Source organism: Acanthopagrus latus, chromosome 24 (genome assembly GCF_904848185.1).
Source record: "Acanthopagrus latus isolate v.2019 chromosome 24, fAcaLat1.1, whole genome shotgun sequence".
Taxonomy (NCBI): Eukaryota; Metazoa; Chordata; class Actinopteri; order Spariformes; family Sparidae; genus Acanthopagrus; species Acanthopagrus latus.
The window spans coordinates 15,642,722-15,655,221 of record NC_051062.1 but is presented as its reverse complement, the minus strand read 5'-3'; the positions used below and the strand labels follow the sequence as shown (position 1 = coordinate 15,655,221).

General features: G+C 45.7%; 1 protein-coding gene across 1 annotated transcript in view; it reads left to right on the top strand.

Annotated features, from left to right (window-relative positions):
- LOC119015530 (BCL-6 corepressor-like) overlaps nucleotides 1-12,500 on the top strand; it is a 33,364-nt gene that overhangs the window by 7,112 nt on the left and 13,752 nt on the right. Inside the window, exons 3-6 of the mRNA XM_037091599.1 lie at nucleotides 1-3,102; nucleotides 7,504-7,831; nucleotides 9,718-10,155; nucleotides 10,432-10,641. The exon at nucleotides 1-3,102 is cut by the window's left edge and continues 558 nt beyond it. Coding sequence (XP_036947494.1) covers nucleotides 1-3,102; nucleotides 7,504-7,831; nucleotides 9,718-10,155; nucleotides 10,432-10,641 — 4,078 coding nt within the window. The remainder of the gene's footprint in view (nucleotides 3,103-7,503; nucleotides 7,832-9,717; nucleotides 10,156-10,431; nucleotides 10,642-12,500) is intronic.

Here is a 12,500-nt window from a genome sequence, read left to right as displayed (position 1 = left end):
CATTACGCCCCGGCCCATATCTCATCCCCGCTGGGCCCTCCAATACGAATCCATACAGCAAATCCAACTCCTGCTGTCCTTTCACCCCTGCCCCACTGCCAGGGCAAGGCCTTACAAGGTCCGGGTCCTCAGGTACATCAGGAACACTCTACCTTCAGCACCAGTCCACAGATCCACCAGGAGTCTCAATCTGTCCACCATGCTGAGCGACAACAAAGTAGCAGTGGCACTAAAACCACGCTTAGCAGCAAAGGAGGTGGAAGTGGTGGTGCCCCTATTAACAGTTCAGCTAGCACTGCTGCCTCAGAGTCACCTCCAGTTACCCGAACTCCTTGCTCAGTTCCCCAACCTCAGCCTCTCAGCACCAACACCACAGACCTCCAGAAGTCACTTTACAGAAGCACCTCCCCATCCTTAACCTCACTTTCTGTGTCTCACACCTTTTTCTCACCCCTGAGCTCTGAGAACTGCACTCCGATGCACTCAGGCAGCAACAAAACCAAAGACGCCAGCTCAGACTGCTGTAGTGCAGAGAAGTACACATCACCTGCAAAGACACCAGTGGACAGAGCTGTACCTCAAACACCAGCCAAAAACCCTGGGGAAAAACCTTTGGATCTGTCTGCCAAAGAGATGGAAGGAATCTCAGATGGATTACCTTCCAAATTTAATGCTCTGGGCAAATTAGGGTACGTACCACCATCTCGTTATGGGCTGCTAGCCACTCAGGACAGGCACTTAAAGGAGAGTCTACCCCCACCTGTTAGCACGTCAGCAATGACTCAAGATCATCCTGAAATCATCAGCACTGTACCCTCTCCTTGGGTTGTTCCAGGTCCTTGCCAAACGCTCAGCTCTGACCACAGCACAGCTTCCGGGATTATAAAAGATAAGAATTCAGATCATCATCCACAGCCCCAAAGCTCACCTGGCTCCACAGCAGTTGAGGTTGCCAGTAGTCAAAACCCTGTTGCAGCGGGAAAACCCTCTGCTTCATCTCCTTCCTCAAAGTCCAAAGTTGAACGAATTCCCCCAAATGATGTGGAGAATGTCCATCCAAACAGTAAAGAAGAACCTCATACATGCCCTGGAAAACAGAGCATGACTCCTGCGAAGGTAGAGGCTAACACACAGCAGCAGCCTCGTGTGGAAAATGGAAACTCCTCTGGTCAAATCTATGGTGACTCCTATCTCCCTCCTGGCTTAGGTTACACTAACCGCTACATTCCATACTCAGTTGCTGAGAGTATGTCTTTGCAACGTATGACTATACCAGGAAAGGGGCCTGTCTATCCCCATCCAGTCCTGCTTGGCAACAACAGTTTTTACCCATCTCGCATGGCACCAAAACATTGTCCTCCATATGGAGTACATTCAAACCAGGGTGACTTCCTGACTTCATACCAGAATTCGCGGGGCATAGCCCCTCCACCTATTTCCTCATACCCAGGTCATGATGGACTTGCCACGCAGGGTAAAACCTGGAATGCTGAAGCATACAAGAACGTGGACAAGCCTGATGCTGACAGATCCCACAAGAGTGATAATGACAGGGAAAAGTCCACAAACCAAACCATAAAGGCTTCAAGCAAAAGCTTTGCTTCTGCAAGAGATGATGTTGTATTTATTGATCTGGTGCGGGATGAGGAAGATGATGAGTTGTCCACCAACAAGCCCAGCTCACAATCTACCATAAGAGAGGATTCCTCCAAGCATGGTTCCAGTGGCTGTAATCACAGTCAAGAAAGAGAGCCATGGCCTCCAAAAGCCCTGCCTCTGAGCCAGGCAGCAGCGCAAAGTCAAGACTTACTACCCCACACTTCCCAACCACAACTGCCTCATCACAACTCTTCTTCACCTCCCCCTCCACGTGAGGAGATCTCAGAGGACACCCAGGAAAATGATGATCCACTTAGTCCACTGCCGGACATCCCAGAGGAGCAGACAATGAGCTGTGCCCGAACGTCTCCAAGGCAGTTCTCTAGAAAATGTAAAACTGGACCCTCTGCTGGTGCAGGGGACTTGACAAGTGTCAATGATGGTGTTGATGGGAAAGGTGATAGTGAGGAAGCAAAGTCAGAGGCCTTACACAATAAACATGTAAATCCTGAGAAGAGCCCCTCAAGAAATGGCAACTCACTGTGTCCTGTTTGCAAAGAAGATTGTTCAGGTCATTGTAAAAGTTCTAGCATTATGGGAGCAGTGTGTACAGTCACCAGCACCTGTCATTCAGACAGTCCTGTACCAGCATGTAGAGATTTAAGTCCCCAGATACCATCTTGCAGGAGTTTTAATCCCAGGGCTCCAGCAGGGGGAGTTATGAACACCAGGCCTGCACTGCGTGTTAACATGAACCCAGGAAGTCATGCATGTAACAGTGGAGATGTAAACAGTCAAAATTTTGCCAACATAAATTTTGTGGGTCCATGTTGCAGAAATCTGAGGGCTCCAACGTGTGAACCCAGAATTTTAAGCGGTCAACCATTTGGAGGTAGCGACCCCGTGACTCCTAATTGCAGGAACATCAATCCCAGCTTTACAAATTTTAAAGACCACAATGCTGTGCGCCCAGTTTCTGGAAACCTCAATCCTAGGGCTCCTGCATGTGGAAAGAATTGTTTAAGTTGTGGAAATACCCTCTCTAATGGCCAGTCTTTAGGAAATAACCAGACCTCTGTGGATTACAATACAAGGGTTCCGACATATAGGAAGACATTTTCTCTGGGCCCCACTTGTCATCAGCTTTCATCTGTCAAACCTTCCAATGGAGGATTGATGCTAGCAGATCAGACTCCAGAAAGACAAAACAGCCAAAACCTGCAGTGTCATAACTTTTCCTCCAGTGAGTTAGAGCTTGGAAGAGGGACACCAAACTCTGACATCACCACTGATAGCTGTGGAGATGGTAGGAAAGACATTGAGGACAGCATGGATCCCCTGGCAGACGAAGATGATGGCCTGGGATGCAACAAGAATCGGCGCTCCAGCCTCACGAAACGCATAGCCAACTCATCGGGCTATGTGGGGGATCGGTTTAAATGTGTGACTACGGAGCTTTACGCTGACATCAGCAAACTGAGTAGAGAACAGAGAGCGCTTCAGGTAAGATCTAAATAATATGTTCTCTTTTTTATTCATCACTTGATTAGTCCAGAAAACAATGATGGTCCAGTCCAGAGGACAAGTCTAATATTCATTACTGTTCTGGAGTCTAATTGTTGCATTGGCGCTGCCTGTTTGTTTTCTGATATTGATTTTTCTGCTTACTGTTCATCAAGGCAATGTAACGCACATAGGCTGAGGGGAAACCCTTCTACAATTCTTCTTGGTTTGGCCCAAGATAGAAGGACGTAGTAGAAGTACTTCAACAGTGTTGCACTATTCTGTATAAAATCAGTATGTGTCTCTCTTGAACTCCAGATGGTTTCAGTTCTCTTGCAGGGAAATACACAATACAATAGTATGAAATGTGCATTAAAACGTAATGGTGGGTTCTGGTTCCTTGTGGTTCCCTTAGCACCATCTTTACTCTCCTAATCACTCTTATCACTCTGAATTGGACTCAAATGCCCTGATGGTTAAGTTTCACAACATTTTGGCTTATTACGTTCGTTGTTGTATAATCATGACGTTGTTTTGAATGCAGCAGGATTTTAAATATTTTCTCTGAATTTCAAAAAGTTCCATTTGCGCTGCAGTCTTGGTCTTTAATTTCAATATCATCATGTTCTGGCATCCCCCAAATTTAGTGGAGCACAAGGAGATTCAAGATATTTAGAAGTTAAGAGACATCAGTCAGTCAAAACCACATTTTCTAATTTGTAGAATATTTCTGGAGCTCCACAGTAAAACAGTGTTGCAGCATTCTCAACTAAACAACTGAAGTAGCCGGAGACTTTATTTAAAACTAGCTGTTAGTGCTTCCTGTCTGCAGTGTGCTCGTGGATGTACAGACAACTATCACTGGAATACACTGACACTAAGAAAGCTTAAAAACATGAAGATTCTCAAGCAGGTTCTGCTCTTCTGACAGTCTTTCTCAAGGCTTCCTAAGCAGATGTATGGCTCTTTATGTGTTTGTTTCTTTATTCTTAATCATAATGAATAACTCTGAAGCCCCAATACCCCAGACTGATTTAAGAAGTCATTATTTACATCCTTGCTGGGAGCTGAGCTCATGCACCCACTTCAGACGGGGTGGAACTGCAGCTAAAGGTTTACGCCAAGCTAGCTGTGTCAACTTTGAGGTGTTTTTGGGGTTTTTGATGATCAAAATCGAAAGCTCAGTTTGGATTGATTGTTGATTTAGAATAAAAATCGTGATGGCTCTGACTCCTTCGCCCCATCATAGTTCCCTTGTCTAAAGTTCTGGTTGATGAATCCAAGAAAATGGAACGATTACCATAACCAAAAAGGATTTATTCACTTTTGTGACCATTTTCCCCAAACCTAGTGTTGATATAGAGCCGCAATGGAAACAAAAAGTTATCCGGAGGTGTTTTCAGGCATTATTGAGGTGTCTAAATCTGGGAGATGTGTAAGGAGTGTTCTGAGGAGAATTGCCGTCTCTTTTTTGTTCACCTCCTCTCTTCGTTCGTTCGCCTCCTCCTCTCTTCCTTATTCTGTCTGGAGATGTTTCAGGTCGTGCTGAGGTGGAGTCAGGATAACACACCAGCTGTATCCTGCTGGTTTCCCCACAGAAAATTAGGAAAATGGTGGCAGAAAGGAAATCTCTTTTCTTTCCATCTTTATAGATTTGTCCCAGTCTCTTGTTCTCTCAACACCTTTTGCTGCTCTATTTTTGTTTCTCTGCATCTCTCTTTCATTGTCTGCTCTCGCTTCTTGTTGTTCCTCTGTTTCTCTTCACCACCTCGTCCCCTCGAGATCCCCCTTCAACTCAAATTAAATCTCTCCTCCCCCTCGTCATCCTCCTCTCCCATCCCTCGGCAGATGGAGGAGGAAGCAAAGTGGTACTTTTAATGAAATCCACCTCTCCCTCCTCCTGTTGTTCCTCTTCTTCCTCATCCTTGTGGCCCCAGATTAGCCTTGACTACATCAACTACACAGACACAGAGCCTCCTAATGGTGGCCGGCTTATATTGAGTTAAGAACAGATAAATTATTAACCACATTTCCCATCAAGCAACGATTCTTCATGTGAGCTGGACTTCAGTATGGTGACAGTGATCACGAGGCGAACACCAGATGTCGTCTGATGTATTAATATACCTTCAACTATTTGAGTTGCATTTTGGGAAATGTAGGACAGAGTGCTTTTGGAGTTTGACCCCTACTAGTTACAAAAGGCCAGGATAACTTGACTTTCGATTCGGCCGTCTGAGCCATTGGCTTGTCTGATTGGAGGTGTGCTAGTGAATCAGCACAGTGTGGGAGGGCAGAATACTGTGTGCACTTTGGTTTTCTATTCACTCCGTTCCATCATTCCCTGTTTTCATGTTTTGCAGTCCTGGCATGAGACTAGCTGTTATTATGTCCGTTCAGGATGAATTAATCTGTGTTCGTTTGGTAATGCCTCGCTGTATGTTTAGTATGCAGCTGTATTTGTCTGAAATAGTTAAGTTTCGTTTTGATCCAAAGTAAAGAGAATTGTGTGCATGAACCTCTTGTCCGGCGTCTTTAACACCAGAGTCACCAGCTTATTGAATCTCCTGAAGTGCAGAACGTCCACGCTGCTGTGGAGCTGGCAGCACGTCAAAGCGATGTGTTCAATGCAACTTTTCTGCCGAACGGGTCAGACAAGAGGCAACAGAGTGGTTGGATAGAAGCAGCTGGCTGTTGGTTTGAGTCTGATGGTGTGTAGCAGCCTTCAGTGATTCAACATGAACAACAGAAGATAGAAATTCAGTTTGTTACAGAGATCAGTGTCTCAGATCTGTCCAGTGTGAAGCCTCTTCTCAAACAAATCAATAAAGGATCTTTGGCATTGTCATCACTTCAGTTCAGTTCAGTTTTTCCTCCACAAGTGAATCGTCCTCTCACACAAATCAATAAAGGACCTGTGAAACATCAGAAAGTGCAGCTGCAGGCTAACGCTACGCTAGCCGTGTCCTCTGTGAAGTGTTTTTTTGAGGTATCGGCAATTTGTAAATTTCATCGGTGTTGCATTTGAATTTGATCATACATATTTATATATGTGGTATGAGAACGATCTGTCTTCAACGTTCCTCCTCTGTGAAGTGTTTTCTGGACAGAAAGCTGAGCTGTCAGGGTGGTTTATTCCCTCTGGAAGGCTGTTTGCTCGGCCGGTCGTGGCTGCTGACGGAGGGTGGTGGAGGTGGTGGTGTAGGAGGTGGAGGTGTTGGTGAAGGGGGGGTTACTGCACAAATTAACTCACATTTCGCTCCTACGTCCTTGGGTACTGCCGGCTCCGAGTGGCAGCGCTGGATGGATCTGTAGATCGTTTCATGGGCCATTAATTTTTAAAATGGGTTTGTGGTCAGGGCAGAGGGAGGTGAGCGAGAAATACTGGCCTGTCAGGGAGCGCACAGGGAGTAGTTACCAACGGTTACCAACGGTTACCAATGGTTACCAGCGGTTACCAACGGTTACCAGCGGTTACCAGCGGTTACCAGCGGTTACTAGGTCTAGTTCATCTCTGGATGTCGGGCAAACGTCCTGAAAAATGTCTCTTGATTTAAACGCAGGTGAAGGTTAAATTATGAGTGTTTCCTGGTTTCCTGGCTTTTATATCTTTCTGTTTTTCATTTGATTCAGGATTTTTCAGTTATATGTCCCCGCTTCATTAGCTGCATGTTAAACTTCTACTTTACTGAAACTTCATCTCACCTGGTCTATATTTTTATATTTTTGTATTTTCTCTCAGTTTATGTGTTGAGACGCCAGCAGGGAGTTTATTTTCCCTCAGGGCAGCAGGGTCCAGGGTCACAGTGAGGTCCTAAAAGTTCATATTTTCTGGTGTGTTTGTGATTTGAAGTCCTGAAGCTTCGTGAGGCTTCAGCTTCACCTGTGCCTGACAGCTGCTGTTTTTACCTGAGCATCACTGAGAGTCTGGAGTTAAAGCAGAAACAGTCCAACTGCTGACGTGAGGATGTGGAACGAACGCTGATCCGTCCTTCAGATACCAACCAGAGGAATCTGCTGTCAGTCAGATGTCAAACTCTTTGACTTTATATAGAGTCTCTACTTCCTCTCAGTGTCCAACATTAAAGCCAGTCGTGTGTGTCGACGTCTGCACAGTCAAAGACGTCATATCAAGTTCAGGAAAAGTTATAACTTGATAAAACATCAGTGAGATTACTTAAAAACGACAGACACCATGTTAAGGACAGAAAGGTTCCACCTGGAGGGCGAGGGGGAAGATTTAGTTTAACTTCAGAGAGAGAGAGAACGATCAGCTGACTTCAAACACTGAGAAAAGATGACTGATGTGAGTTCACATGTGAGCTGAAACAAGTTGGAGTTTCAGTTTAAGCGAAGCGTTTTGCTCTCAATGTATTTATCCTCTTCTTCATTGTTTCCCAGCGCGCCATGCTGCGCTTCTCCGAGCTGGAGCTGAAGGAGAAGGAGGGAGAAGGAGGAGAAGGAGGAGAAGGAGGAGAAGGAGGAGAAGGAGGAGAGGACAAAGAAGACAATGACGAAGAAGGAGAAGAAAGGATGACAGCAGCGGTGGCGGCAAGAGAGACGGAGCTGGCAGACAGCCAGCAGGAAGACGGAGGGAGGGAGGAAGAAGAGGAGGCGGAGGAGGGGAGGAAGAGACAGGGAGGAGGAGGAGGAGGAGGAGGAGGAGGAGGAGGAGGAGGAAGAGGAGGAGGAAGAACTCCCTCTGCAGCCGCCGCCGAGGCACCGAGAGGTAAGAGGATTTCCGGAGAGCTCTGCAGGATGATGTGCACACACACACACACTGATGTGCACGCACATACACTGACACACACACACACACACACACACACACACACACACACAGCACAGACACACACACAGCATAGAAAAAGAGACAAAGAAAACGAAGAAAAAAGTTTGTGTGTTTAATGTCTGTGTGTGTCTGTGCTGTGTGTGTGTGTGTGTGTGTGTGTGTGTGTGTGTGTGTGTCAGTCTGTCATGCGCACACATTTGAACTCTCGGTGCACCTCGCTCGCTGCAAGCCGAGCACGCCGCTGCCCTCATTTTGTCTGGGAAGCCAAGTGTGCACATTCAGACACACAAATACACACCTGAAACACACACAGATACACACACCTGAGACACACACAGATACACACACCTGAGACACACACAGATACACACACCTGAGACACACACAGACACACACACCTGAGACACACACAGATACACACACCTGAGACACACACAGATACACACACCTGAGACACACACAGATACACACACAGATACACACACCTGAGACACACACACAGATACACACACCGATACACACACACCTGAGACACACACAGATACACACACCTGAGACACACACAGATACACACACCTGAGACACACACAGATACACACACAGATACACACACCTGAGACACACACTGGATCTTTCCGCTCTGTTCAGAAAGTTTCAGTTTAGTTTAAATTCTGATTTGTTGCATCATTTTGTGGTTCTCAGGTTGTTTGTTGCTCTGTTTCATGAAAGTCACTTTGGCTTGTTTGGTCAGAAGAAGGAAACGTATGCATTTACTTTAACCTGGGCTCCTTATGTTCACATGTCCTATGTTCACATGTCTTATGTTCACATGTCCTATGTTCACATGTCCTATGTTCACATGTCTTATGTTCACATGTCCTATGTTCACATGTCCTATGTTCACATGTCTTATGTTCACATGTCCTATGTTCACATGTCTTATGTTCACATGTCCTATGTTCACATGTCCTATGTTCACATGTCTTATGTTCACATGTCCTATGTTCACATGTCCTATGTTCACATGTCTTATGTTCACATGTCCTATGTTCACATGTCTTATGTTCACATGTCCTATGTTCACATGTCTTATGTTCACATGTCCTATGTTCACATGTCTTATGTTCACATGTCTTATGTTCACATGTCTTATGTTCACATGTCCTATGTTCACATGTCCTATGTTCACATGTCCTATGTTCACATGTCTTATGTTCACATGTCTTATGTTCACATGTCCTATGTTCACATGTCCTATGTTCACATACTTTGGTTCATAAATGATTCATACCCACCAGAATATTTAGAATATGTCCAGTCGATGTCTCAGCTTGTTTTAGTCACAGCCAGGTGTTGTACCACTGAAATGAGCGTTTCCAGGTCCAATTTGGAATTATGGTTGTTTTTTTTTTTGCTTTTTATGGTTGTGTTGATATTCTGCTGATGTTGAGGTCGACAGCACGGCTCAACAACTCTTCACATCAGACAGAAATGTGTCTTTGGTTCCGCTGGAACCCTACAGAACCGTTGAGCTCACGTGTTCACCTACAGAACTTTTACTCAGCGTGACACCAAGTGAATGAATGTCTCACGAGGACACTAATGCTGAGATGTCTGTCAGAGAGCGATGCTACGCTCTGTCTTTAGCTCTGACCTCAGGAAGCTTCCAACCGTCCAGAAACTTCTGTTGTCATAGAATCAACAAGATCCGTCTCGATGCAGCAGAGTGTCGTCTGCATATTGCTTCAGTGTTTGTGTTGTTGGATATAATCTTCGTTTGAAATCCAAACAGAACAGTGTTATGTTTGTGTGTGACTGTGTAGGTTTCCATCCGTCCTGCCCTCACAGCCGCCTGCCCGTCTCCTCGCTGTGCCGCCACTCCGACAACCCCCCCGTCCTCCGAGAGACGGATGGCGGTTCAGTGGGGGAGGACAAAAACGAAGAGGAAGGAGGAGTTCTGCAGGAGAAGAAGAAAGAGGAGAGTTTAGTCTCACCAACACAACATCAACAACAACAGCAAAGGTTTCTGTCCACAGGCAGAGGACTGTTTCAGGGAAACGCCTCCACACCGGGACACGGAGCGTCCAGTCTCAGCACAGCGATAAACCGGAAGCGTATTTTTAGTCTGGAGCCTTTTCACCAGAGTAGCATCGCCAGCAGCCGGCTGAAGAGAGAGAGGGAGGAGGAGAGGGAGGAGGAGAGGGAGGAGGAGAGGGAGGAGGAGGACAGAACCGGCCCGTTCAACAAGAAGTTCATCCCCGGTAACAGTTCCTCCTTCTTTCATTTCTGACATCTTTCTAAGATGTGAGTGATTTGATTTCCTCACAGAGGATCTGAGTCTGTTTCAGGAGGTGGTTTGTATGTGAACACAGCTCAGACTTCTGCAGAGTTAAAGCAGTAACATGGTCTGAGCTCAACATGTTCTATCAATGATCTTCATTTATCTGTTATTTAATTGGTATTATCTTGTTTTCCTGACAGTTGATTGGTTGTTGTTTCACTCCTCCTGACCTGTCATTGCTTCTTATCCATCACAGACTCGACTCTGGAGGACGTGAAGAAGCTGAAGGTTTGCATCGAGCTGAATGGCCTCAGACTGAACAAGCCCCGCCTCCCTGCTGAGCTCAGCCAATGGCTGCCCTCCAGCCGGAGGTCGGCGGGGGCTGACAGGAAGTTCAGAATGGACATCCCAGCCATCAGGGGGAGGTCGGAGGTCAACGGAGGCTGGTGGAGGGGAGACCAGAGAGGTGAAGGTTTTTATTTAAATTTGTTTTGTGTTCGTGCTGATAATTCCTCTTTTTTACTTTACAGAGTTTTTACAGGTTGAAGCAGGATTTAAGTATTTGAAGAGGTAAATACAAGTCAAGGTAAATACAAAACTCGAGATAGTTGTTGATTAAAATACCCAACAAAGATGTGTTAGATGAAACATTTTGTCCTCTTCAGCTCTGGTGGAGCTGATTTTTCTGGAGGCTTTTATTTTGAAGGCAGCAGCTGAGAGTTCAGAGCGTGTCTGATAAAATCTGCTCTGTCTCTCTGCTGTCATCACTTCCTCCTCTCGTCTCGTTTTCCTCTCTGTGATTGTCGGCGCTCACGAGTGGAATAACACTGACGCGTGTGTGTGTGTGTGTGTGTGTGTGGCGTGCTAATAGCTGTCTAACATCTCCCAGATGGAGCTGTCACACACACACAGTAATGCACAGGGAATGTGTTAGCAGCCTCCGCTTCTTCTCCGTCTTCTTCTTCTTCTTCTTCTTCTCCGTCTTCTTCTTCTTCTTCTTCTATTTCTTCTTCTTTATAAACTGACCGTGATCAGTTTTTTTCAGATTGTATCTACTGTGTGTGCTGTGTTGGTTTCTTTGAGGAACATTCACCCACAGAGTAAAATCCATCATCGTCTCCCTGCTGATGATAAAACAGACACCTACAGTGATGATTTAATCTTAAATATGGAAGTTAATATCATCTTTTACAATCAGTTACAAAAACATTGCAGCAGTTGTTTTATATCGATGTTATGTCCTTTAAATGGATCGATGTCATACCTCATAGCACTTCTTTAGAGTTGAAGAAGAGAAACAAACAGTGACAACATATATATCACATAGTGTGAATGCAGAGGCAGTATCACACAAAGGTGCTGCCATGGTCACATGTTTGTGACGTTTACTGACTCTTTAAATAAATAATGTTCCTAAAACGTTTTTGCTCTCCTGTTTTCTCTCGTTTCGCTCTGATGACGAAACATGAGAGGAACAAGAACATTTAAATAATGAAGACAAAACAGTTGAACTGAATTCACGGCTACCAATTCATGAGTGCAAGAAACGTTGTCGCCCTGGAACGCACCATCAGAGTGTCAGGGGGCGTGGCCAGAAATCCAAGATAATGATGATGTCACTTGGCAGAAAAGCAATAAGTGCAAGTTGATGATTCTGAGGTTCACTATCGCACACCAAGGCAGACACACACACTTCATATGAGCAGTGTGTGTGTGAGTGTGTGTGTGTGTCTGCGTGTGAGATAAGTAGCTTCACACACACGCACGCACACACACACACACACCTTCATTATGTGCTGTGTATGTTAATCCTGTTATGAGAGAATGAGTGTGTAGGTGTGCAAAACATCTGTGTGTGTGTCTGTGTGTGTGTGTCTGTGTGTGTGTCTGTGTGTGTGTGTGTGTCCAGACTTATAAATAATTCAACAGATGGAAGTGGCGTGACTCCCCGAAACAACCTCTGGCAGTGTGTGTGTGTGTGTGTGTGTGTGTGCGTGTGCGTGTGTGTGTGTGTGTGTGTGTGAGAGAGACTCCATTTACACATTTTACACACTGGTTTTGTGTGCGCAGCATGTGTGTGTGTGTTTCCTGCAGGCGTCTGCAATGGAAAACAGAAAACTCTCTCTCTCCTCCCCTCCCCCACTATCTGCTACCTCGTTCGTCCGCTCGCTCGCTTGCTGCTCCACTCAGGCGAGGAGGCTGTTTCTTTGTTCCTCCCTCCCTCCCTCCCTATCTCTCTCTCTCTCTCTCTGTCTCTCTCTCTCTCTCTCTGTCTCTCTCTCTCTCTCTGTCTCTCTCTCTCTCTCTCTCTCTCTCTCTCTCTCT